This window comes from Barbus barbus (assembly GCF_936440315.1).
Source record: "Barbus barbus genome assembly, chromosome: 28".
Taxonomy (NCBI): domain Eukaryota; kingdom Metazoa; phylum Chordata; class Actinopteri; order Cypriniformes; family Cyprinidae; genus Barbus; species Barbus barbus.
In genome coordinates this window covers 19,959,974-19,982,690 of record NC_136756.1, presented here as the reverse complement: position 1 = coordinate 19,982,690, position 22,717 = coordinate 19,959,974, and the positions used below count along the sequence as shown (strand labels likewise).

Here is a 22,717-nt window from a genome sequence, read left to right as displayed (position 1 = left end):
TCAAAGGAAGAAAACTGAGGGCCACCATCCATACGGCAACACATAGCCATTTTAAATATTTTTTGTTTGAATCCAAATAAGACCAATGTAAAGGTGTTTTTAAAATTATTACAATCCCCACAGCCCTGCTGTTCAATCTTCTCTTCAACAGTCCACTTAATTTGTCAACGTCCATTTAATTAAACATAGCTGACTTGTCAGAGGAGACAAACTTATGTTTTATGTGCTCTTGAACCATCTCCTCAACTCTTCTCAGACTGACATTGGATGGCACTTCCACTTCTGCATCAAGCATTACAGTAAAGGCCAGGAAGACGTTTTTATAAGTGTGGTGTCTTCTGCCTTTTCTAGGAAGAATCACTCTCAAAGTCTTGGGGTTTTGATGCCAGAAAATAGACTTTATTACAAAATGAGAATAAAGCCGAGAAGTTTTCTGCAGAAAAGATCTCCAGAATGTTTTCTGTGTCCTCTTTAAATAGTTTTTCCTCTAGGTGTGTTCAATACATTTCATAATGCATATGTATATGCGTTTTACCATTTTTGGCTGTGTTTTCCTTATACATACAATTTGATTCCTCCCTAGAGAGAAGGGGCTCCAAGACGTGTTATAGTAAGGAAAGAGACCCCCTTTATATTTTTACAGATGTTTCTTATATCGAGGGTCTGCACATTCCATCTATGCAGGCCTCTGACACACACAGGCATATATATATATATATATATATATATATATATGATCAGAATGGAAGAATAACTTGATACATAAATGGCTAAATTCAAATTAATTATACTTGATTAATTCATATTTTGACTAATAAAAATCTTCTACATAAGCTGCATTTTCATGGTCACAGTAACGGTAGAAGATGAGAGTGGATCCAGGAGGGAGCTCCTCAAAACGGTGGATGACTGCAGCAGACTTGTGACATATATATGGACAAATATATGTATTGTGTGTTACAAGTGTGAGACTCATTTGCCTTTTTATGAGGAAACTTGGCTTGATTTTCTCACAAATGTGTGCGGGCAGATTTTCTCACAAATGCAATTGAGCAACTTTCTTTTCCAAAAACAGCAGATGGCATTGTCTGTCAATTTACATTAGTCTACCGAGACCCGAAACACCTCTTTACCTTTTCAGACCAATATGCGTGGGGAACAGGTGAGTTTCTGTCTTACTATTTCTATAATTAACCATTTAGATGTTTTCACAAAGTGACCCTACTACAGCATCAGTGAAATTCAAAACAAGTGCTGTAAAGTTGATAACATGATTGATTAGTTCAAAAATGAGTAGTGACATGGCTAAACATTTAACTAGGCAGTCTTTCCCTATAAAAACTTATCCATTCTCCGTACCTCTTATCCTATGTTGGATTGCGGGATATAGAATATACATATACTGTATATGGATACAATTGTTCAACATTCAAAACAATGCAGGGGGTATAACAATATATTGTGTCACAATATATTGTAATACTAAGATGCAAATGTATAATGGATAGCATAGGACGCAGAATAGAACATATTAATTTATTAAGGCACGTTTGTTTCCTCTAATAAAGCTTTGAAGTAGGAAAAAACAACCATAAAACAAATATAACACGTTCATCCCTGGCAAACCAAATTTAGAGATTAAAAATAACTTTAATGTAAGACATAATTTAGATAAAAAAAAAAGAAAGAAAGAAAATCTATACAAATGGAGAAACTTCCTTCATTTTATCCTAATATAAAATTCATAATCTGAAAAGTTATAATTTTTTGTTAAAGGAAGAGAACTGAGGCCCATCATCCTTACAGAAACACATAGCCTTATTTTTAGTTTGAATCCAAATAATGAGTCAAATATTCAGTTTTTAAACTGATTTATCAGAATCCCCACAGCCCTGCTGTTCAATCTTCTCTTCTGCGGCCACTGGCAAGATGAGATGTGAAATTCTGCTCCACAGTCCACTTAGTTTGTCAACGTCCATTTGATTAAACATAGCTGACTTGTCAGAGGAGACAAACTTATGTTTTATGTGCTCTTGAACCATCTCCTCAACTCTTCTCAGACTGACATTGGATGGCACTTCCACTTCTGCATCAAGCATTACAGTAAAGGCCAGGAAGACGTTTTTATAAGCTGCATTTTCATGGTCACAGTAACGGTAGAAGATGAGAGTGGATCCAGGAGGGAGCTCCTCAAAACGGTGGATGACTGCAGCAGACTTTTCACCCTCAAAGGCATTTCTCAATTCACGATCAATCTCCAGCTTCACCTGATCACTGTCTTGTGCTGCTTTGCTTTTGCCATTAATATTCAGAACTGAAGAGTTACGGGCAGTAGAAAAGGCTCGGGCCAAGAATTGGGCTAGGCAACCAAGTGTCTTTTCAGCTCTGTGACCAGATGTCAGAATGAGGCTGACGGGTTCAGAGGGGTTCTTAGTCTTTAGGTGGCGCCTGAGATGAATACGACTCCTCCTCCAGAGCTCTGGATGCTGATTTGGGAAGCTAGTGTAGAGTTTGTCCATTTCCTTATTGAAAACTTCCACCACATTAAAATCGTTTGGTTTAGGTTGAGTTTTATCAGGACTATGCATAAATGCAGAAACCACAGCTAACAGAATGACACCAACCGCACAAATCCAAAGTGTTTCTGTGAGAAAAGAAATAAGTAAAGTGAAATTGTCTGCTTCTTTGCAAAAGTAGAAAAAAACAACAACTCACTATTATTCCCTGGTACAATGGTCTGTGGTCGGAGGTTCTGGTCTCGATCCTGGAATTTACTCTCATCCATTTCCACATCTTCTTCATTTATATCCCCTGCCGTCTCTTCTTCAGGATTTTGGATATTAAGAGGGGATTTTGTGTTGATTTAAAATAAATGAGAACAAACATTAGCATACCAAAGATGTTTTTCGGTCAGTGAAGTAGCCACAGTTCTGTTGTCTACAAGGGAATGCTGAATAATATAAATTCACATCTTCTCTGTGTCAGACAAAGACAAGTATGTAGTGTTGTGTGCAATAATGAACTATAAAACTTTACAACAAACAAATCTGTAATTAGGGCTGCTCAATTACAGCGAAAATCATAATCACAATTATTTTTATTTTACACAATATAAATTAATAGTTGACCTAATTCCCAACAATTCTCCTGTTCAGCGACCATTTTGACAAGTATTAATTCTGTTTGAGTCAAGAAAGTATAATCACAATTTCCTGCAAACCAGACCTACCATCTTTTTTTTTAGGTGTTTTATCTGGAAAATAATCACCAGACGGGCCTGGAAGTAGAAGAAGAAGAAGAGTTTTAGCTATTTTGTTGAGAGTGGCTGTTAAATTTGATTCCTGACCTGGAATTTGATTCCTTTTTCTTCTATTCAAAGAAAAAAATACCTTCTTTTTTGCCCTCAGGTTTACTGCCCTCTTCTGTCTTAGGTTGTGTGTCAGAGTGAGGCTGGCTCTTGGTCGGAGAACTACTGTGAGTCTCTGTCGTCTCCTCTGTGTGTCAGACAAAGAAAAATATGTAGTGTTGAGTGCAATAACTGAACGTATTAAAACAGCACTATAAAGCTTTATAACAAACAGACATTTCATTACAGGTACACAAACATTTAAATAAATAATATAAAAATAAATTAAATCAGAAAAATAAGATCAACTATGTTGTAGTTCACCTGCACATCGTACTAAAAACAACTATATATGTATTCGATATATACAATACAATATATTAAATATGTAACTTTTTAATTTATTGAAATACACCGGTATCACTGCAAACCATAATGTGGCATAATAATTGCTTTTTCCAATTAACTTGTTTTCATAATTGCTGGAACACACAATCATAATTTATAATAAAATTTGATTAAACACACAGTCCTATTTGTAAATGTCAATTTTTTTCCTGAAAAACAGACCTACCACCCCTTTCTTTCAGCGCATTATCCAGAAAAGAATCATCAGACGGGCCTGGAATTAGAAGCAGAAAAAGAGCTTTAGCTGTTTTGTTGAGAGTGGACCAATCTGATTCCTGACCTGGTTCCAACCTTAGAACTTTTTATACATGACAACACTTCTATGCAATAATATGCATTAATCTCAGACAAAATACCTTCTTTTTTGCCCTTAGGTTTACTGTCCTCCTCTCTGTCCTCTTCTGTCTTAGGTTGTGTGTCAGAGTGAGGCTGGCTCTCGGTCGGAGAACTACTGTGAGTCCTTGTCGTCTCCTCTGTGTGTCAGACAAAGACAAGTATGTAGTGTTGTGTGCAATAATGAGCTATAAAACTTTACAACAAACAAATCTGTAATTAGGGCTGCTCAATTACAGCGAAAATCATAATCACAATTATTTTTATTTTACACAATATAAATTAATAGTTGACCTCTTCCCAACAATTCTCCTGTTCAGCGACCATTTTGACAAGTATTAATTCTGTTTGAGTCAAGAAAGTATAATCACAATTTCCTGCAAACCAGACCTACCATCTTTTTTTTTAGGTGTTTTATCTGGAAAATAATCACCAGACGGGCCTGGAAGTAAAAGAAGAAGAAGAAGAGTTTTAGCTATTTTGTTGAGAGTGGCTGTTAAATTTGATTCCTGACATGGAATTTGATTCCTTTTTCTTCTATTCAAAGAAAAAAATACCTTCTTTTTTGCCCTCAGGTTTACTGCCCTCTTCTGTCTTAGGTTGTGTGTCAGAGTGAGGCTGGCTCTTGGTCGGAGAACTACTGTGAGTCTCTGTCGTCTCCTCTGTGTGTCAGACAAAGAAAAATATGTAGTGTTGAGTGCAATAACTGAACGTATTAAAACAGCACTATAAAGCTTTATAACAAACAGACATTTCATTACAAGTACACAAACATTTAAATAAATAATATAAAAATAAATTCAATCAGAAAAATAAGATCAACTATGTTGTAGTTCACCTGCACATCGTACTAAAAACAACTATATACAGTGGGGATCGAAAGTTTGGGAACCCCTTGCAGAATCTGTGAAAATGTGGATAATTTTACCAAAATAAGAGAGATCATACAAAATGCATGTTATTTTTAATTTAGTACTGTCCTGAGTAAGATATTTTCCATAAAAGATGTTTACATATAGTCCACAAGACAAAAACATACCTGAAATTATTAAAATAACCACATTCAAAAGTTTGGGAACCCTTGGTTCTTAAAACTGTGTGTGGTTACCTGGATGATCTACGACTGTTTTTTTGTTTTGTGATGGTTGTTCATGAGTCCCTTGTTTGTTCTGAACAGTTCAACTGAGCACTGTTCTTCAGAAAAATCCTCCAGGTCCTGCAGAATCTTCAGTTTTCCAGCATCTTTTGCATATTTGAACCCTTTCCAGCAGTAACTGTATGATTTTGAGATCCACCTTTTCACACTGAGGATGATTGAGGGACTCAAACACAACAATTCAAAAAGGTTCAAACATTCACTGATGCTCCAGAAGGAAACACGATGCATTAAGAGCCGGGGGGTGAAAACTTTTTGAATTTGAAGATCAAGGTAAATTGTACTTCATTTGTCTTCCAGGAAACATGCAAGTAACTTCTGTCGCGTCAGAAGGGCAGTACTAAATGGAAAAATATGATATTTCAACAAAATAAGAAAAATTTGGACATCTTCATCCTGTTCAAAAGTTTTCACCCCCGGCTCTTAATGCATCGTGTTTCCTTCAGGAGCATCAGTGAATGTTTGAACCTTTTTTAATTGTTGTGTTTGAGTCCCTCAATCATCCTCAGCGTGAAAAGGTGGATCTCAAAATCATACAGTTACTGCTGGAAAGGGTTAAAATATGCAAAAAATGCTGGAAAACTGAAGATTCTGCAGGACCTGGAGGATTTTTCTGAAGAACAGTGCTCAGTTTAACTGTTCAGAACAAACAAGGGACTCATGAACAACCATCACAAAACAAAAAAACAGTCGTAGATCATCCAGGTAACCCCACACAGTTTTAAGAACCAAGGGTTCCCAAACTTTTGAATGTGGTTATTTTAATAATTTCAGGTATGTTTTTGTCTTGTGGACTATATGTAAACATCTTTTATGGAAAATATCTTACTCAGGACAGTACTAAATAAAAATAACATGCATTTTGTATGATCTCTCTTATTTTGGTAAAATTATCCACATTTTCACAGATTCTGCAAGGGGTTCCCAAACTTTTGCATGCCACTGTATGTATTCGATATATACAATACAATATATTAAATATGTAACTTTTTAATTTATTGAAATACACCTGTATCACTGCAAACCATAATGTGGCATAATAATTGCTTTTTCCAATTAACTTGTTTTCATAATTGCTGGAACACACAATCATAATTTATAATAAAATTTGATTAGACACACAGTCCTATTTGTAAATGCCAATTTTTTTTTCTGTAAAACAGACCTACCATCCCTTTCTTTCAGCGCATTATCCAGAAAAGAATCATCAGACGGGCCTGGAATTAGAAGCAGAAAAAGAGCTTTAGCTGTTTTGTTGAGAGTGGACCAATCTGATTCCTGACCTGGTTCCAACCTTAGAACTTTTTATACATGACAACACTTCTATGCAATAATATGCATTAATCTCAGACAAAATACCTTCTTTTTTGCCCTTAGGTTTACTGTCCTCCTCTCTCTCCTCTTCTGTCTTAGGTTGTGTGTCAGAGTGAGGCTGGCTCTTGGTCGCAGAACTACTGTGAGTCTCTGTCGTCTCCTCTGTGTGTCAGACAAAGACAAGTATGTAGTGTTGTGTGCAATAATGAACTATAAAACTTTACAACAAACAAATCTGTAATTAGGGCTGCTCAATTATAGCGAAAACCATAATCACAATTATTTTTATTTTACAAAATATAAATTAATAGTTGACCTAATTCCCAACAATTCTCCTGTTCAGCGACCATTTTGACAAGTATTAATTCTGTTTGAGTCAAGAAAGTATAATCACAATTTCCTGCAAACCAGACCTACCATCTTTTTTTTGAGGTGTTTTATCTGGAAAATAATCACCAGACGGGCCTGGAAGTAGAAGAAGAAGAAGAGTTTTAGCTATTTTGTTGAGAGTGGCTGTTAAATTTGATTCCTGACCTGGAATTTGATTCCTTTTTCTTCTATTCAAAGAAAAAAATACCTTCTTTTTTGCCCTCAGGTTTACTGCCCTCTTCTGTCTTAGGTTGTGTGTCAGAGTGAGGCTGGCTCTTGGTCGGAGAACTACTGTGAGTCTCTGTCGTCTCCTCTGTGTGTCAGACAAAGAAAAATATGTAGTGTTGAGTGCAATAACTGAACGTATTAAAACAGCACTATAAAGCTTTATAACAAACAGACATTTCATTACAGGTACACAAACATTTAAATAAATAATATAAAAATAAATTAAATCAGAAAAATAAGATCAACTATGTTGTAGTTCACCTGCACATCGTACTAAAAACAACTATATATGTATTCGATATATACAATAAAATATATTAAATATGTAACTTTTTAATTTATTGAAATACACCGGTATCACTGCAAACCATAATGTGGCATAATAATTGCTTTTTCCAATTAACTTGTTTTCATAATTGCTGGAACACACAATCATAATTTATAATAAAATTTGATTAAACACAGTCCTATTTGTAAATGTCAATTTTTTTTTCTGTAAAACAGACCTACCATCCCTTTCTTTCAGCGCATTATCCAGAAAAGAATCATCAGACGGGCCTGGAATTAGAAGCAGAAAAAGAGCTTTAGCTGTTTTGTTGAGAGTGGACCAATCTGATTCCTGACCTGGTTCCAACCTTAGAACTTTTTATACATGACAACACTTCTATGCAATAATATGCATTAATCTCAGACAAAATACCTTCTTTTATGCCCTCAGGTTTACTGTCCTCCTCTCTGTCCTCTTCTGTCTTAGGTTGTGTGTCAGAGTGAGGCTGGCTCTTGGTCGGAGAACTACTGTGAGTCTCTGTCGTCTCCTCTGTGTGTCAGACAAAGAAAAGTATGTAGTGTTGTGTGCAATAATGAATGTAAACAGCGCTATTAAACTTTACAACAAACAAATCTGTAATTAGGAATCTCCTCAGATTCACTGGTACTCTCACTTTTCATTTTTATATCAGGTGCTGGGTTAGACCTAGAGTAAGTTCCTTGCTGCATAGCATCTGAAAGTTTTTCTGTCTCATCTGTGTGTCAGACAAGGAAAAATATATTATGTTGTGTGCAACCACAGTGTGTGAACAGCACTATCAAGCATTCTGTTAGGACCACTTCAGACAAAAATGATTTACAATAGGCATATAGTTTGCATTAGCTTTATGATTCGGTTCTGGGCACAAACTCTCCACCCATCCATGCAACTTTGCATGGATAAGAGCATTGAGCGCAGCGATATACAGTAATCAACTTCAACAGCACTTACATTCACCCAGCTTTCCAGTTTTATTCCTATATAAATTCAGAAGGTTTTTACAGAGGGGGTTGTTCCTATATCATTCGCTTGATTTTAATTTTTCTTTTTTTCTTCCTGTATTTAAATTTTTTCACTGTTGACAGTATTTTCTGACTTAGGGGTAACCGTACCCATGAAGCTCACCAAAATCTACACTGAGACAATTTTAGTGCACAAGTTATCGGTTTCAGTACAAGAAGTTATGTTAAAATAAAATATTAATCTCTCACACAATAATATTTCATTTTATTTTAAATGACAAAAGCATTTCAATTAAGATATACATCATTAAATGCAAAAAGTGTGGCTGTGCCTAATGGGTACATTTGTATACCCTTTAAGCACACCCCTGTTCCCACTAAGCTCACATCATCTTTTATTAAAAATTCTTGTTTATTTTAAAGAAAAGTTTTAAAGAATAATTGAAAAATGTTTTATTTGAAGGTACAAAGTCAATCACAAAAATAGAACACTAAAATCAAGCAACAAGGCACTCAGTTTGATCAGTTATATTATATTGATAGTGTCATTCAAAAGTGTCAAACATATTGCAACATCTAGACTTGTCCACGTTCAGCTAAGTAACACATATTCAAAAATCTAATAACACAACAACCCAATAAAATATTTTATTCATGGGGATGAACACAGAAACTAGCCTCAATATGAAGTCTCTTATTAAATGGATGTCAACTTATTTATATTCTCTTAAGCCTGGAATACACTACACTATTTTTTGCTCCGATTTTCCACCGATTTACAGTCTGGTGAAGTTGACACTAGTTGGCAAAGGTCAGACTGAGTCTGCAGATTTGAGTCGAGTCGACTGATTCCAAAGAAAATCACCAGTTTTCCTTTGGGACTATTTACAATACAATTATACTATTATAAGTCGGTAAGCGTATGGTGCCTGGTGTTTTCAAAATCTGTTCACATTTTAAAAGTCCTCTACTGTATTCCAGCCTTTAGTCGCTTTTTTCCTGGACAGATACGGCAGGTTTCTGATGGCTCCTTCTTTGTACGAATGACATGCCTCTCTCATCTTTATTTACACCTAGATTTTGTTATCTTAAAGCTGTTAAAATAAGTTATTAATCATTTTAAAAAGATTAATTTAAAGTGACAACCATCAGGTAATATTTAAAGTCTGTTTATGAAGTATTTACATAGATAGTTCAATGTGGAAGAGCATAAAGAGCACGCTGAGCTTAATGGGAGCTGAATCAATTTTTAATCAATTTAATGTAATTTGTTAAAATGACAGGATTTTGCAAAATAAATAATCTAGATCATGTATTAGGTTCATACATATTTTAATATGAACAACTATTAACAATATCTACGAAATTATACTTTTTCTTATTGATGTCATACCGAAGCTGTGTGATTTTCATAGTATTGCACCCTTTAAAGCTGCAGTCCGTAACTTTTTTTGGTTAAAAATGCTCCAAAAATCAATATTTGAGCAAGTACATAACCAGTCAGTGTTCAAATCTATCACTTCATTTTAGCCCGATTCACAACAGTTAGCTTATAATATCGTTTACTAATTTAAGTGGTACAAGTAGGCTTTTGCTGGAAAGGTTCAGACAGCTTTCAAATGAAGACCCATATCTCAGTGTGCAATGATCTGATTGACTTGAAATTACAGGAGGTATGTAGGGACATCAAATAGGATACAATATTTTTTTCTTTTTATAATCTCAGCTCAAATATGGTAGTGTGCTTATTGGGTACATTTACTCAAACATAAAAAGAGAGAAAATCCCCACTGTAAAACCTTTAAATCTCATAAATCAACAAAATGAAACCGGAATTTGAACCTGCCTTTTCCCAACGTTTAGATGTCTGATGCGGAAATCTATGCAAATTAGTCAATATTTAAGAACATAATACAGCATTGGCATATTTAAATATAACATTTAAAAAATATGTTATATATTTAACGTTACCACTGCCTTTGTTAGCCATTGCTCGTGCACAAAGGCGTCCTTTATCAGGGTGTTGTACTGTTGTAGATCTTTTTAAATGGACCTGAATGTAGAAACAACAGCACAATAACAAACATGTCAGCCACAAATGCACCGGTAAGACGAAAATACAGTAACGTTAATATTTAAACAGTTAATGAAGAAAATGAACATTATAACCTGTAATGCAGCAAACGCGGTTGCTAAAAACGTTAACACGTCGAACAAATACCTCTGAAACCTGTTCTAGTCTAAAAAAAAAAAAAAAACATACACACCTAGTTGTCACCAGTTATAGATAATATTTCGGATTGTGCCCTAAGTGACAAATCACTCTTCCATATTATGCAACTGCGCCACTGTGCTTCCGGGTGGCACTGGGAACTGTGTGATTTAGTTATTTTGTTTCCCTCGGACGTTTTGTGAAGAGGGACCGCATGCAAGTTTAACTTTAAATTGAACAAGTCATACAGGATTTAAAACCACTCAAACTCATTTCCATTATTTACTGGCATTCTTATACGTAATAAACCACGAAAAAGTACTCAAAACATTTAGAACAGATTGGGCCTATATAAATGTAGTCTTATGTACAAATAGTTATTCCAAAGTAAATATGCAATTTACAATAGTTTACAATCTCATTTTCTTAATCTTAACTGAGCCCCCTCAGCAAAAGGTATAATTCACTCCATATAGTCCAATCCAAAAAATGTATTGATTTCTATATTAAGTGTGTATATATACACACGCACACAGATTTGTTTGTAACCTTAGAAGAAACAATTTCTCTCAATTTTTCTTTGAAGAACCTCCTTTGTCAAAAGTAAACTTTGTAGAGTTTGACCATTTCTGGGACCAATCGTATATAAAAGGAATTAACATTCAGAGCAGTATGATCATTCCCACTGATGTTTATCACTTCAAGTGCATATATTATGCATAAATGTTGCAGCAATCGAATACAATGCAAACTGATTCCAGTGGCATTGTTTTCATCTTATCTTAATTTAGCTGAGGAGTAAAAAGAATTTAAATAAATTGGAGAACACACTTCCTGATATCACTACACATCTAACGTATTCATGTTTTTGCTTACAATAGCCCCCATCATTGTAAAGACAAATGAGTGGAACATCTGACACCACAGACATAAGTCACGTTAAAGAGAAATGAGTGCACAGATCATTTTTGGCTCAATGTAACTTTATCTGAAATACTGCAAACTTGTCAACCACCAGACAAATACAAATCCATGGTGCGGAGTAGTGAGGAAAACCAAACAAGTCTAACAAAACCAGGTGACTAATACATTTGTGAAATAACTAATAGAAGGCACTTGCTTTTAATGAGCATTTTGAAAATTGTGACAAACATGCATCACGGAACTGAAAAAAAAACTGATAGAGTCAACTGTTAAGTCTGTTCTAGTGTTCTTACATGTTCGTAATATACCAACACAATTTGGAAGTCTGAGACAGACATATGGACCGTCAAAGCAACGACAGTGTAGCTTTTGTCTACAGCTCAAGTAAAGGACTGTTAGTTATAAAACACTTAACATGTTACACCGCAAACTTCATAGGTAGAGCTATAGATCCGAGAACTTGGAAATCACATTGCTGTCAGGAATGTTGGTGGTTAACCCCACAATGGTCTAAAAGTGGTCTTCCACATCTCCCATTTCCACCACAACCGTCTTGAGCTGAGAGTAGTACTCAATGGTCACTTGTCCATTCTCCCTTCCAAACCCTAAAAGAAAAAGGATAATAGTATGATAGATCTCTCTAGTTTTATGAAATATACTTGTGCACTAAAACACTTTGCAGAATAGATTTAGGTTTTGTTTTTCCTGTATAGGACATCATCAATAATCACCCATGAAACACTAAGTTTGGAGTACCTGACATCTTGTAGCCTCCAAAAGGAACTTCCACAGGGCCAACATTGTAGTTGTTGATGTAGCACGTTCCTGCCTGAAGGTTTGCAGCAACTCTGTGGGCACGAGCTATATCCCTATAAAAACACAGCACAGGAGAATGTTAAATCTAAGATTAGGGTAGCCAGTTTACTGGCATAATTCAGTAGAAAAATGTATGAGTCACAGAAATCATTTCAATATTTACATATTTTGTAGATAACATTTGGTCACAAGAAAATTAAATGATAGTAATTCCTACCAAACGATTTAATAAATCACACTAAATTAATTATAAATGAACTGCAAACAAGCGCAAAAAAAAAAAAAAAAAAAAAAAAAAAAAAAAAAGTTTCCTGGTTTAACATTCCTGGCTTAGTATAAAAACAACAGCCATCACCATTATGTAGCGCTGTAAAGTGTAAAAATAATCGCCGGGCCGTTGGCACCCTCTGCAGTCAAATATAATGCATAATGTATGTCAGTTCTATTGTTAATATTACATTACTATTATCAGTTTTGTTTACTAAGAGCATATGATTACTAGCTTTTGATACTTTATTTTAACTAATTATTGTCTTGTTGCTATTATATATGCATTTTAAGTCATTTTAAAGGCTATTGTTTGCTTAAGTCTATTTTTATTACCTCAAAACAAATCAAATTACTTGATTAATCATCTGAATAAATCAACCGATTACGTTAGTGACAGCCCTATATTATATTATATCATATTGCTGTATGCTGGAGTCACCTGGTGAAGACTCCAGATGCCAAGCCAAAGGTTGTGTTGTTGGCTCTTTGAAGAACTTCCTCCTCTGTGTCAAAAGGCAGAACAGACATCACAGGGCCAAAGATCTCCTCCTTCACACAGGTCATATCATCCCTGCAGTTATCTGTGTGTATTGTAGTGAAGTAAAAGTACAGAAAAATTTGGCTCTGAATCAAGCCGATTAAGCATTCGTTAAGTAACAAATTGTAATATGAAGGTAAATATTTAGCTTTCTCACCCAGCACACATGGGGACACAAAGTAGCCATCTTTCAGTTTGGGATCACTGGGAACAAACAGTTCTCCTCCACATAAAACCTTTGCACCCTTAAACAACGATAAACTACATGAACAATATTTGAACAAACAGTGGAATAAAGCAGTTCAAGTTGTGATAAAACGTATATGGATACTTCCCGTGAGATATGTTCGAGTCTAACGAATCTTCAGAAAAAATGGACTTGGTTAAAGGCATCGTTGTGGATTGTTTTTTGAGTTGTGGGTGTTGTACAAAAAAAACAAATGCAAGATTGCAGCCAATTGTGGAGGAGGGTGGGTGGGGGGGGTTAAGCGGATGAAATGATTGGCAGTCTGACATGCATGACCAGAGAGAAGTCTGTCATATTTACCGGAAGACTGAGTTATGAGATTTTAATTAAACATTACGAGGTCAAAATCAAAAATGTGTAAAAACATACACGGACAAATTGTTCACGATAAGATCTATAACATGCATTTACAAAATAAAATTGTTGACTTTAAATATCACTGTACTGTAGTACCTGTTCTTTTGCTTGCTTGATGAAGCCCAGCACTTTTTCCATGTGGGGTTTACTGATGAGGGCACCCATGCGTGTCCCTTCACACAAGGGATCCCCAACAGCGATGGCCTTGGTCCTCTTCACTACCCCTTCCAAGAACTGTGGCATAATCTCTCTCTGCACAAACACTCGTGTTCCATTGCAGCACACCTGGGGGGAAAACAATAAAAATCAGTAGTTACAGTACTGTCGTCCTTTGCAGGTTTGGTTTATTTATACAGAAGCAGTCTTCTAGAAATGTGTTCAAATGTAAATGCGTTAAAAGTACTACACTAGTGCAGCAGCACAATAATGAAGCTGTAAATGTGGGTCTGGTGGGCTACTGAAAGCTGAGGATTGTGTGTTTGAGCCCAATATGCACGCACTTTCATTGACACCAAAAAACAGACACTTTGAAAGTGCAAGTAAGCAACTGAGCAAATTAAGCTTTCCGTCTGTAAAAACTGTATAGCTGAAACAGAAATAATTCTTTTTAACACACCTCTCCCTGGGTGAGGAAGTTGGCCATGAGGGCGCCTTTGATAGCATTCTCCAGTTCACAGTCCTTAAAGATGATCAGTGGTGACTTTCCTCCAAGCTCCAGAGTCACCTGCTTTATACTTTTGGATGCCATTTCCATAACCTTTATAAGAAGGGTACATCAGACCACATCAAAATTACATTTGAAAAACATTAGCATATTCCTTATATATAGTAGGTGAAAAAATCATATAAAAATATAATGCCTGTAGTATTCACAGTATTCATAAAACACTAGGCACAGACAATGGTAGGTCACATGACATCTGATACGTCCAGATTATAGTCAAACTAAACATTCATACTTTATAGAACATGCTTTTTAATAACAGTTTTAAAAGTGACTATTCAAAAGAAGTGAATCAGAAAGTGTGTGATTTTCGGATGCAGCCCTAATTTACGGGTTCCCATTTTTTAATGATAAATATAGGCTACAGCCACTTGCTGGTATGTATTTTAATAAAAATCTATTAAATTTAATCCAACTAATCTAAACTAAATGTTAAAAAACACATTAAGAAAGACAGACGATGTGGAAAAACATGACAACAGAAATACTTAATCTATATAGGCTTTGAAAATTGCTTCAAACAAAAGTCAGAACTTTGGGCCAAATAGTTTGAAAACTACTGCTGCATACTGAGTGAAGGTGTGGGTTCAACATGTTTATATTTACAGCTAACAGTAACTTGCACTAATACTACTAATGTTCTTCGGTTTATTTTGTTTTCATGCTATACCTTCTTTCCAGTGGGAACACTGCCAGTGAAGGACACTTTGGCCACCATGGGATGGTGACACAGCAATCCTCCAGTCTCGGCTCCTCCTTGTACCACGTTAAAGAGTCCATCTGGGACACCTGCCTCTTTGTAGATCTCTGCCAACATAACTGCTGTCACTGGGGTCATGGGAGATGGTTTAAACACCATGGCATTGCCTAAGAGGAGAAGCAGTTTCCATAAGCGACAGAAACGGACATGGAGGAACATGAAAGGAATATCACCAAAATCCAGCCACAAGTTACAGAAACAAAGAAATCTTCTCATACCACAGGCCATAGCTGGGGCTGACTTCCAGGCAGCTATCTGGAATGGGTAGTTCCAAGCTCCAATGCCAACACACACTCCCAGCGGCTCTCTTCTGGTATAAGCAAAAGATCCTCCTGGAAGCTGTATATGCTGGCCTGAGTATATAAAAACCATTCTTAGATATGATGCATTAATAGTTCCAATTTTTGAGACCAGTCCCCTTGTCACGTTGATTAACCAGTATTCAGGCCTACCTGACAATGTGGGGGCAATACCAGCATAGTATTCAATACACTGCCAAGCAACGTCAATATCCACCTGAGCCTCGGTGATGGATTTGCCATTGTTGGCCACTTCTGCTATCGCAATAACATCTCTGCGTTCCTGCATACAAGAATAGAAGTCTGCTAATTGGTAGAATCATACATCTAATAAATCAACAACATAACATCAGTGTTGCTCTATACTGACTGCCATGTTCATTGGATCATCTTTAGAAGAAATGCTGTCCGTTAAATCCATTTACCCTAATAATTCTGGCAGCCTCCAACATGATCCTTGCCCTCTCCATTCCTGATAGTTTGCTCCATTTTAGGTATGCAGAATGTGCACTTTTTATGGCCTCGTCTACCTCCTCCTCTCCGCAGGGAATCATATCACACAGCACACGACCTGAGAAAAGAACACAGGGTGAAGTACATGCATTGAACATATTACTGGAAGGTACAGCCATTTGTAAGCACATTTTTAAAAAATTCCTACATTAAATTAAGAGAGTTCAGGATTTTAATGATTTAGACTTAACATACTGGTTTCAAAGTACTGTTCCTATAATGGACTATTGAGGTGTGAGGCAACAGACTTCAGGGCAATTATTGTAAATCAATAACTCCATGCATAGCCTGTAAAACTAGGGCACTTGGATCATAATTAAAGGTGACTTGAGAAACCCTCCCAAAGATACACTTTGATTTTTGCACATGCAGATATGCACAGTCGAACAGCTAATATTTCCCACAACCCACTACACTTTGGAGGACGTAGATCTACAGACACTAATAAAAAGAACTACAAACATTATGGATGTGTGGTTTGGGCAAAGGGGCTGGAGTGATTAATAAAGCCCGATGAAAAAATATTTCTCATTACACATTTTATCTGCAACAATACTGTGTACTTTCATAAAGATGCAGCAGCACAGCAGCAACATAATTAAATGGCCCTTTACTGGCAGATCAGTGTGCTCCTTTTCTTTTCAATTCAGTAGGACTAATTGTTGAGTACTGTATGAAATGCGGAGTGTGTATATAAAGGACATTAACTGTCACAAGATGATTGACAGGCAGTTTACGGTGTCTACTATCCTGCTACACACTAAAAAGTATATAGTTTTTCTTCACAAGAAGTCTACATATATTCTTAGGCCTAGTAGGCGAATTAAGATGATTTTGCATAAGTAATGCTCACTGCAGAGTCAAATGACATCCAGGTCCCCCTCATTCGTGCTTAATGGGTGGAGCTAGAATTTCCAGTCACACCCAAACCCTACCCACAACTGGATCCCTCCACCACATCAGCCCTCCAGAGAGTTGGAGATGCAAGTCATTTGACTCCGCAGTGAGTATCACTTGAGTAAGGTAATGGGGTTAAACCAGGGTGTAGTTGGTGTTTAGCTCCACCCTCATTTTGGATTCTGTACAGACTCCTATTGGCCTGGATGCATGATATAAGTTTAACAACTGATCTTGCTTTACACCAAGTTTATTTCAATTTTTTTTCCCTGTTCCTTTATATCTATACTGCTGACAAGGGCTTCTTTATTATGATATGCCACTTCATTTTTGTGTGTTTTGGTAAGCTTAATCATATTTTGCCATGTTTAAGAGTAATATAAAATTAACGTTGTTGTTTGTATTACTTGTTCAGCTGTCTGGCTTATGTCAAAACGGAAATGCGTGAGAAGGGCGAACAGTTCGATGGTGGAACCAAAACAACAACAAACAAAACAATAATCATACCAGTTGCAGGTTCGAATACTGGTTCAGAGTTCTTTGTGTGCTTCGGCTTCACTCTCGCTCCTCCCCAGAAATTCAGCGGCTCCTTCACCACTAAAGTACCCGTGGAAACGTTCTGAAACTCGGGCAGCGACAGAAGCGGTTGCTGAGCCATTCTGGTCTGGACGGGAACCATGTAAATTGTTGGTGAATGTCAATACTTGTTAGCGATATATATTTATTTCCGCAGTAGTGTCAATAACGTGCAATGCTTATGCAGCAGAGCGTGCAACGTTAAAGTTTTATGCATGCACTGACTGATAAGAACAAGTCCGTAGCACACTTTGGCTAATCCACATTATTGCCACAACGGGGAAACGCCCCGTAACAGGTCACTGAAACAAAAGCATGCTTCGCTGCGAACCTTCACAAATAAGAATGCAGCACGGACAGATCAAGTTTATGCTTTAATTGTACATCTATAACAGAATGTTTACAGAAATGCATGCAATAAACTGTTGCTCAAATGCATGTTCTTTACCTTTTCAACACAAGTCGTTTACTGCACAAAAGTAGATGGTTCGCCTTCTATGGTCGTGGAACGGAAGGAGGAGTTCTTCACAATGTTTTCGACTTTAAAGCATATGGTTGCTCAAGCTGACCCCGTGATTTGATTACATAATTGGTGGGTGGGATGATTTATGAACATTACCCTAAGCACCGCCTTTATGGCAAGCCGTTTTAGCATTTAATCTATAAGCCGTACTAGTATCTATTTTCATGCTACTAGTACTTATTTTTTAGATACTAGTATCTTTTCCATTAAGTACTAGTACTTATTCATTAGGTACTAGTACTTATTCATTAGGTACTAGTACTTATTCTTTAGCTACTAGTGCTTATTCTTTAGCTACTAGTGTCTTTTGTAAAGTTACTAGTACTTATTCATTAGATACTAGTACTTAATTATTAGATACTAGTACCTTTTCATTAGATACTAGTGCTTATTTATTAGGTACTAGTACTTATTCATTAGATACTAGTACTTATTTATTAGGTACTAGTACATATTCATTACATACTAGTACTTATTGATTAAATACTAGTACTTATTTATTAGATACTAGTACTTATTTATTAGATACTAGTATTTATTCATTAGATACTAGTACTTATTCATTAGATACTAGTACTTATTTCAATAGTGACTAGTAACTATTATATTATTACTAGTAACAAATTTAAAATTTTTGCCATTGACTTCTATGGGGATCCGTCATTGAGATATCAACTATTCAGTTTTGACTAGTAAGTATTCCACTAGTGACTAGTACTTAATTTTTATGTACTAGTAGTTATTCTTTAGGTACTAGTACTTATTCATTAGATACTAGTACTTATTCATTAGGCACTAGTACTTATTCATTAGATACTAGTACCAATTAAATAGACACTAGTACTTATTCATTAGGTACTAGTACTTATTCATTAGATACTAGTACTTATTCATTAGATACTAGTACTTATTCATTAGGTACTAGTACTTATTCATTAGATACTAGTACTTATTGATTAGTTACTAGTACTTATTCATTAGGTACTAGTACTTATTCATTAGATACTAGTACTTATTCAATAGATACTAGTACTTATTGATTAGTTACTAGTACTTATTCATTAGGTACTAGTACTTATTCATTAGATACTAGTACTTATTCAATAGATACTAGTACACATTTATTAGATACTAGTACTTATTCAAAATGTTACTAGTAAGAATTTTTATTTTACTAGTAAATTTTTTAATTGAACTCTACTGTAGCCATTTGGACTAGTCATAACATAAGACGAGTAAAAAAGCAGATCTGACTAGTAAGATACAAATTGTTACTAGTAGTTATTAAAAAAGATACTAGTGTCTAATAAATAAGTACTAGTACCTAATGAATAACTACTAGTATCTATTAAATAGGTACTAGTATCTAATGAATAAGTACCAGTATCTACAACATAAGTACTAGTATCTAATGAATGCTTACTAGTAATATTTAAATAGATACTAGTCACTATTGCAATACTTACTAGTCAGAAATCAAAAGATGATATCTAAAACAGAATAACTACTAGTACCTGTTCATTTGGAGATATCTTCAACCTCATAAAGAACTAGTAAGAATGCATTTGGAGATATCTTAATTCAAACAAGTCATTACATAAACATGAGTACCTCTCAACCGTCCAATCAGAGTCCACGTGGTAATACAATACATTAATATGCTGAATTAATTTGATTGTTAAGTAGGGCTAACTGGCTTTGTATGTTAGCCTATCTTGCTAATTGGTTACCATAAAAACACAAAGAAAAGATTACAAACCTGTTGTCCAACAAAAGTATATTGACATGTTTTTACTCCAAATTCACATCATAACATCATCGAGCGTTTGAAATAAGTTCCTTTTGTGATCTGACATGGTTTCATTAAACAGAATGAAGCAGAAATCATGCCACTTTATATTCTATACAGTGATAAAGGCTGTCGTATGTTTAAACATACTTTATTCTTATAAAAATACCCGAGATGGCTTGAAGAACACAGATAAAACCATATTTTGTCGCAATCATTGTTTATTTTCTTTATGCTTCATCATTAAAACGTCTATCTGCATGTTAGCTACTAGGCTACATAAACAGCGAATGCTGAATGTCTTCTTTGTCCATATTTCCTGAAAGTGAGTCTCACTAGTGGAGTTTCTGCGTGACGGCGCCCTCTGGCGAAGAGGATGAATGAGAAGAAATTACATGAATTGAGTAGAGGTGCTGGTCATAAAATTAGAATATCATGAAAAAGTTGATTTATTTCAGTAATACCATTCAAAAAGTGAAACTTGCATATTAGATTAATTCATTACACACAGACTGATATATTTCAAATGTTTATTTCCTTTAATTTTGATGATTATAACTGATGTCGTGGCCCAGAGGGGTTGTTGTTCGTCTGGATCTCAGTCAGTGCAGTCATAGAGGCTCAAAACAGCAGAGTTTCAGGTGTCAAAGGAAGACTTTATTAACAAGTAACAAAGCCGAGAGAGAGGCCGCCACATCCACCGTCTCTCTAGTCTCTGTTTGTTCAGGTGCTTCATTTTTATACACTCTAACACTCTAAGATGCAATATGCCAGACCCAACAATTCAGAAGAGCCGAAGGCCACTATCAGAGCAACATGGGCTCTCATAACACCTGAGCAGTGCCACAGACTGATCGACTCCATGCCACGCCGCATTGCTGCAGTAATCCAGGCCAAAGGAGCCCCAACTAAATATTGAGTGCTGTACATGCTCATACTTTTCATGTTCATACTTTTCAGTTGGCCAACATTTCTAAAAATCATTTTTTTTGCATTGGTCTTAATTGATATTCTAATTTTCTGAGATACTGAATTTGGGACTTTCATTAGTTGTCAGTTATAATCATCAAAATTAAAGGAAATAAACATTTGAAATATATCAGTCTGTGTGTAATGAATGAATCTAATATACAAGTTTCACTTTTTGAATGGTATTACTGAAATAAATCAACTTTTTCATGATATTCTAATTTTATAACCAGCACCTGTATTCGTTATCGCTCACAAAATAATGAGTAAAAATAGCTAAAATAACTATGAACTTTGAGGTAAACATCCTTACATTTTTCTTCAGTGTAGAGAAGTGTAATTGTTTTTCCCTTTTCTTGCAGCTATATTTATTATTATATTTATACTTAAATACTCAGTTTTGTATATTATAGTGAAATAGTGTTATTACAAAAGTAATATTCCTTATTTTGTTTAATTTTTTTATTTATTGGTATATAAAAACTAGTTTGTTGACCAAATCGTGCAGCCCTACACATACAGAAAACCTGTTTTTTTAATTTTTTTTTAATAATGTTTGGCCTTTTTTCCAAATAAAGAAAATGTTTGTCTGAAAACCATAAGGTTCGATTTTGTGTGCCCTGTACAGAACATTAAAAACATTCAGTGTCTGTAGCACCAGTGTTATATGCAAAAACATTAACGTACAGCCCTGATATGATATTTATTGTTTTTACTGGAGGAAAAAGAGGAAAATCACAGATAATAAAATTGGTGTCTTATCTGCATCCTGCCACTAGAGGTCACTCGATGACCAACAAACACATTAGACTACTATGTTTATGAAATTACAGTGCTTACAAAACTGACAAAATAGGTTTTCTATGTGCTTGTGTACAAATGATTGTTTCTTTTCTATGTGGTTTCCACAAAAAAAGTACATTCATCTCCTTTCTGTTTCTTGTCTAATCTCTCTCCTATATGTTGCTGGTTCATTAATATTCAACATACGATTAGCATACTGGGCGGAAATGCAAATTTTAAAAGTACTAGTATCTATTAAGTTCAGGATATCTCTGGTCTAAAAAGTTACTAGTAACTAAAAAATAAGAACTAGTTCTATTTTGTCTTAACAAGAAGAGTATAAGTAAATACTAGTCACTATTGGAATAAGTAATGAATAAGTACTAGTATCTAATGAATAAGTACTAGTATCTAATGAAAAGGTACTAGTATCTAATAATTAAGTACTAGTATCTAATAAATAAGCACTAGTATCTAATGAAAAGGTACTAGTATCTAATAATTAAGTACTAGTATCTAATGAATAAGTACTAGTAACTTTACAAAAGACACTAGTAGCTAAAGAATAAGCACTAGTAGCTAAAGAATAAGTACTAGTACCTAATGAATAAGTATTAGTACCTAACGAATAAGTACTAGTACTTAATGGAAAAGATACTAGTATCTAAAAAATAAGTACTAGTAACATGAAAATAGATACTAGTACGGCTTATAGATTAAATGCTAAGCCGGCTTGCCATACCGCCTTTGGACCACATTTTTATGTTTCAACACGTTTTGGCCCAAGTTCCCGAAGGCAAGAATTGCGCAAATAATCAGAAACGAATCTTCCGTTTGATGTGCATGATTCTTGTCCTGCGCCTGTTACATAACCATAAACTCTAAAAGAAACACTCTGTATACCTCAGCCAATACACTAGAGTGTATTACAACAATGTCAGCTCTTTCCAGCTTGAAAGAGAATTTAACTGGGACATAACCGGGGAGGACGTGTCTTCTCAACTTCATGAATTACTTTTTTGTTCCTGTAGAAACTGCTGTTCTTCTGCCTCTCCCTCTCTCACTAGTTATGTACTGATCAGCCAATTTTATTTGTC

The 22,717-nt window shown here is 35.3% G+C and overlaps 2 protein-coding genes across 9 annotated transcripts; both read right to left on the bottom strand.

Annotated features, from left to right (window-relative positions):
• Positions 1-1,522: 1,522 nt before the first annotated feature.
• Positions 1,523-10,793, bottom strand: LOC306847988 (uncharacterized protein). 8 transcript variants are annotated; one of them, XM_079382271.1, is made up of 17 exons: positions 10,691-10,793; positions 10,395-10,476; positions 8,096-8,176; positions 7,855-7,971; positions 7,665-7,712; positions 7,135-7,239; positions 6,975-7,022; positions 6,603-6,719; positions 6,413-6,460; positions 4,645-4,749; positions 4,482-4,529; positions 4,111-4,227; positions 3,921-3,968; positions 3,390-3,494; positions 3,230-3,277; positions 2,716-2,823; positions 1,523-2,644 (listed from the first exon to the last, which is right to left on the bottom strand). In XM_079382271.1, exons 2-17 carry the CDS (start codon positions 10,411-10,413, stop codon positions 1,863-1,865), a joined length of 1,944 nt encoding a protein of 647 aa, XP_079238397.1. In that variant the 5' UTR covers positions 10,414-10,476; positions 10,691-10,793; the 3' UTR covers positions 1,523-1,862. The 8 variants fall into 8 exon arrangements, with proteins under 8 accessions (XP_079238397.1, XP_079238399.1, XP_079238398.1 ...); XM_079382273.1 differs by having other exon boundaries at positions 2,716-2,820; XM_079382272.1 differs by having other exon boundaries at positions 10,593-10,791.
• Positions 10,794-11,604: 811 nt separating this feature from the next.
• LOC306848104 (4-trimethylaminobutyraldehyde dehydrogenase A) lies at positions 11,605-18,144 on the bottom strand. Its single transcript, XM_079382456.1, has 12 exons — positions 18,005-18,144; positions 17,488-17,644; positions 15,996-16,141; positions 15,724-15,853; positions 15,490-15,624; positions 15,182-15,378; positions 14,404-14,544; positions 13,884-14,072; positions 13,341-13,428; positions 13,085-13,226; positions 12,316-12,428; positions 11,605-12,164 (listed from the first exon to the last, which is right to left on the bottom strand). Exons 2-12 carry the CDS (start codon positions 17,636-17,638, stop codon positions 12,070-12,072), a joined length of 1,527 nt encoding a protein of 508 aa, XP_079238582.1. The 5' UTR covers positions 17,639-17,644; positions 18,005-18,144; the 3' UTR covers positions 11,605-12,069.
• Positions 18,145-22,717: the final 4,573 nt, after the last annotated feature.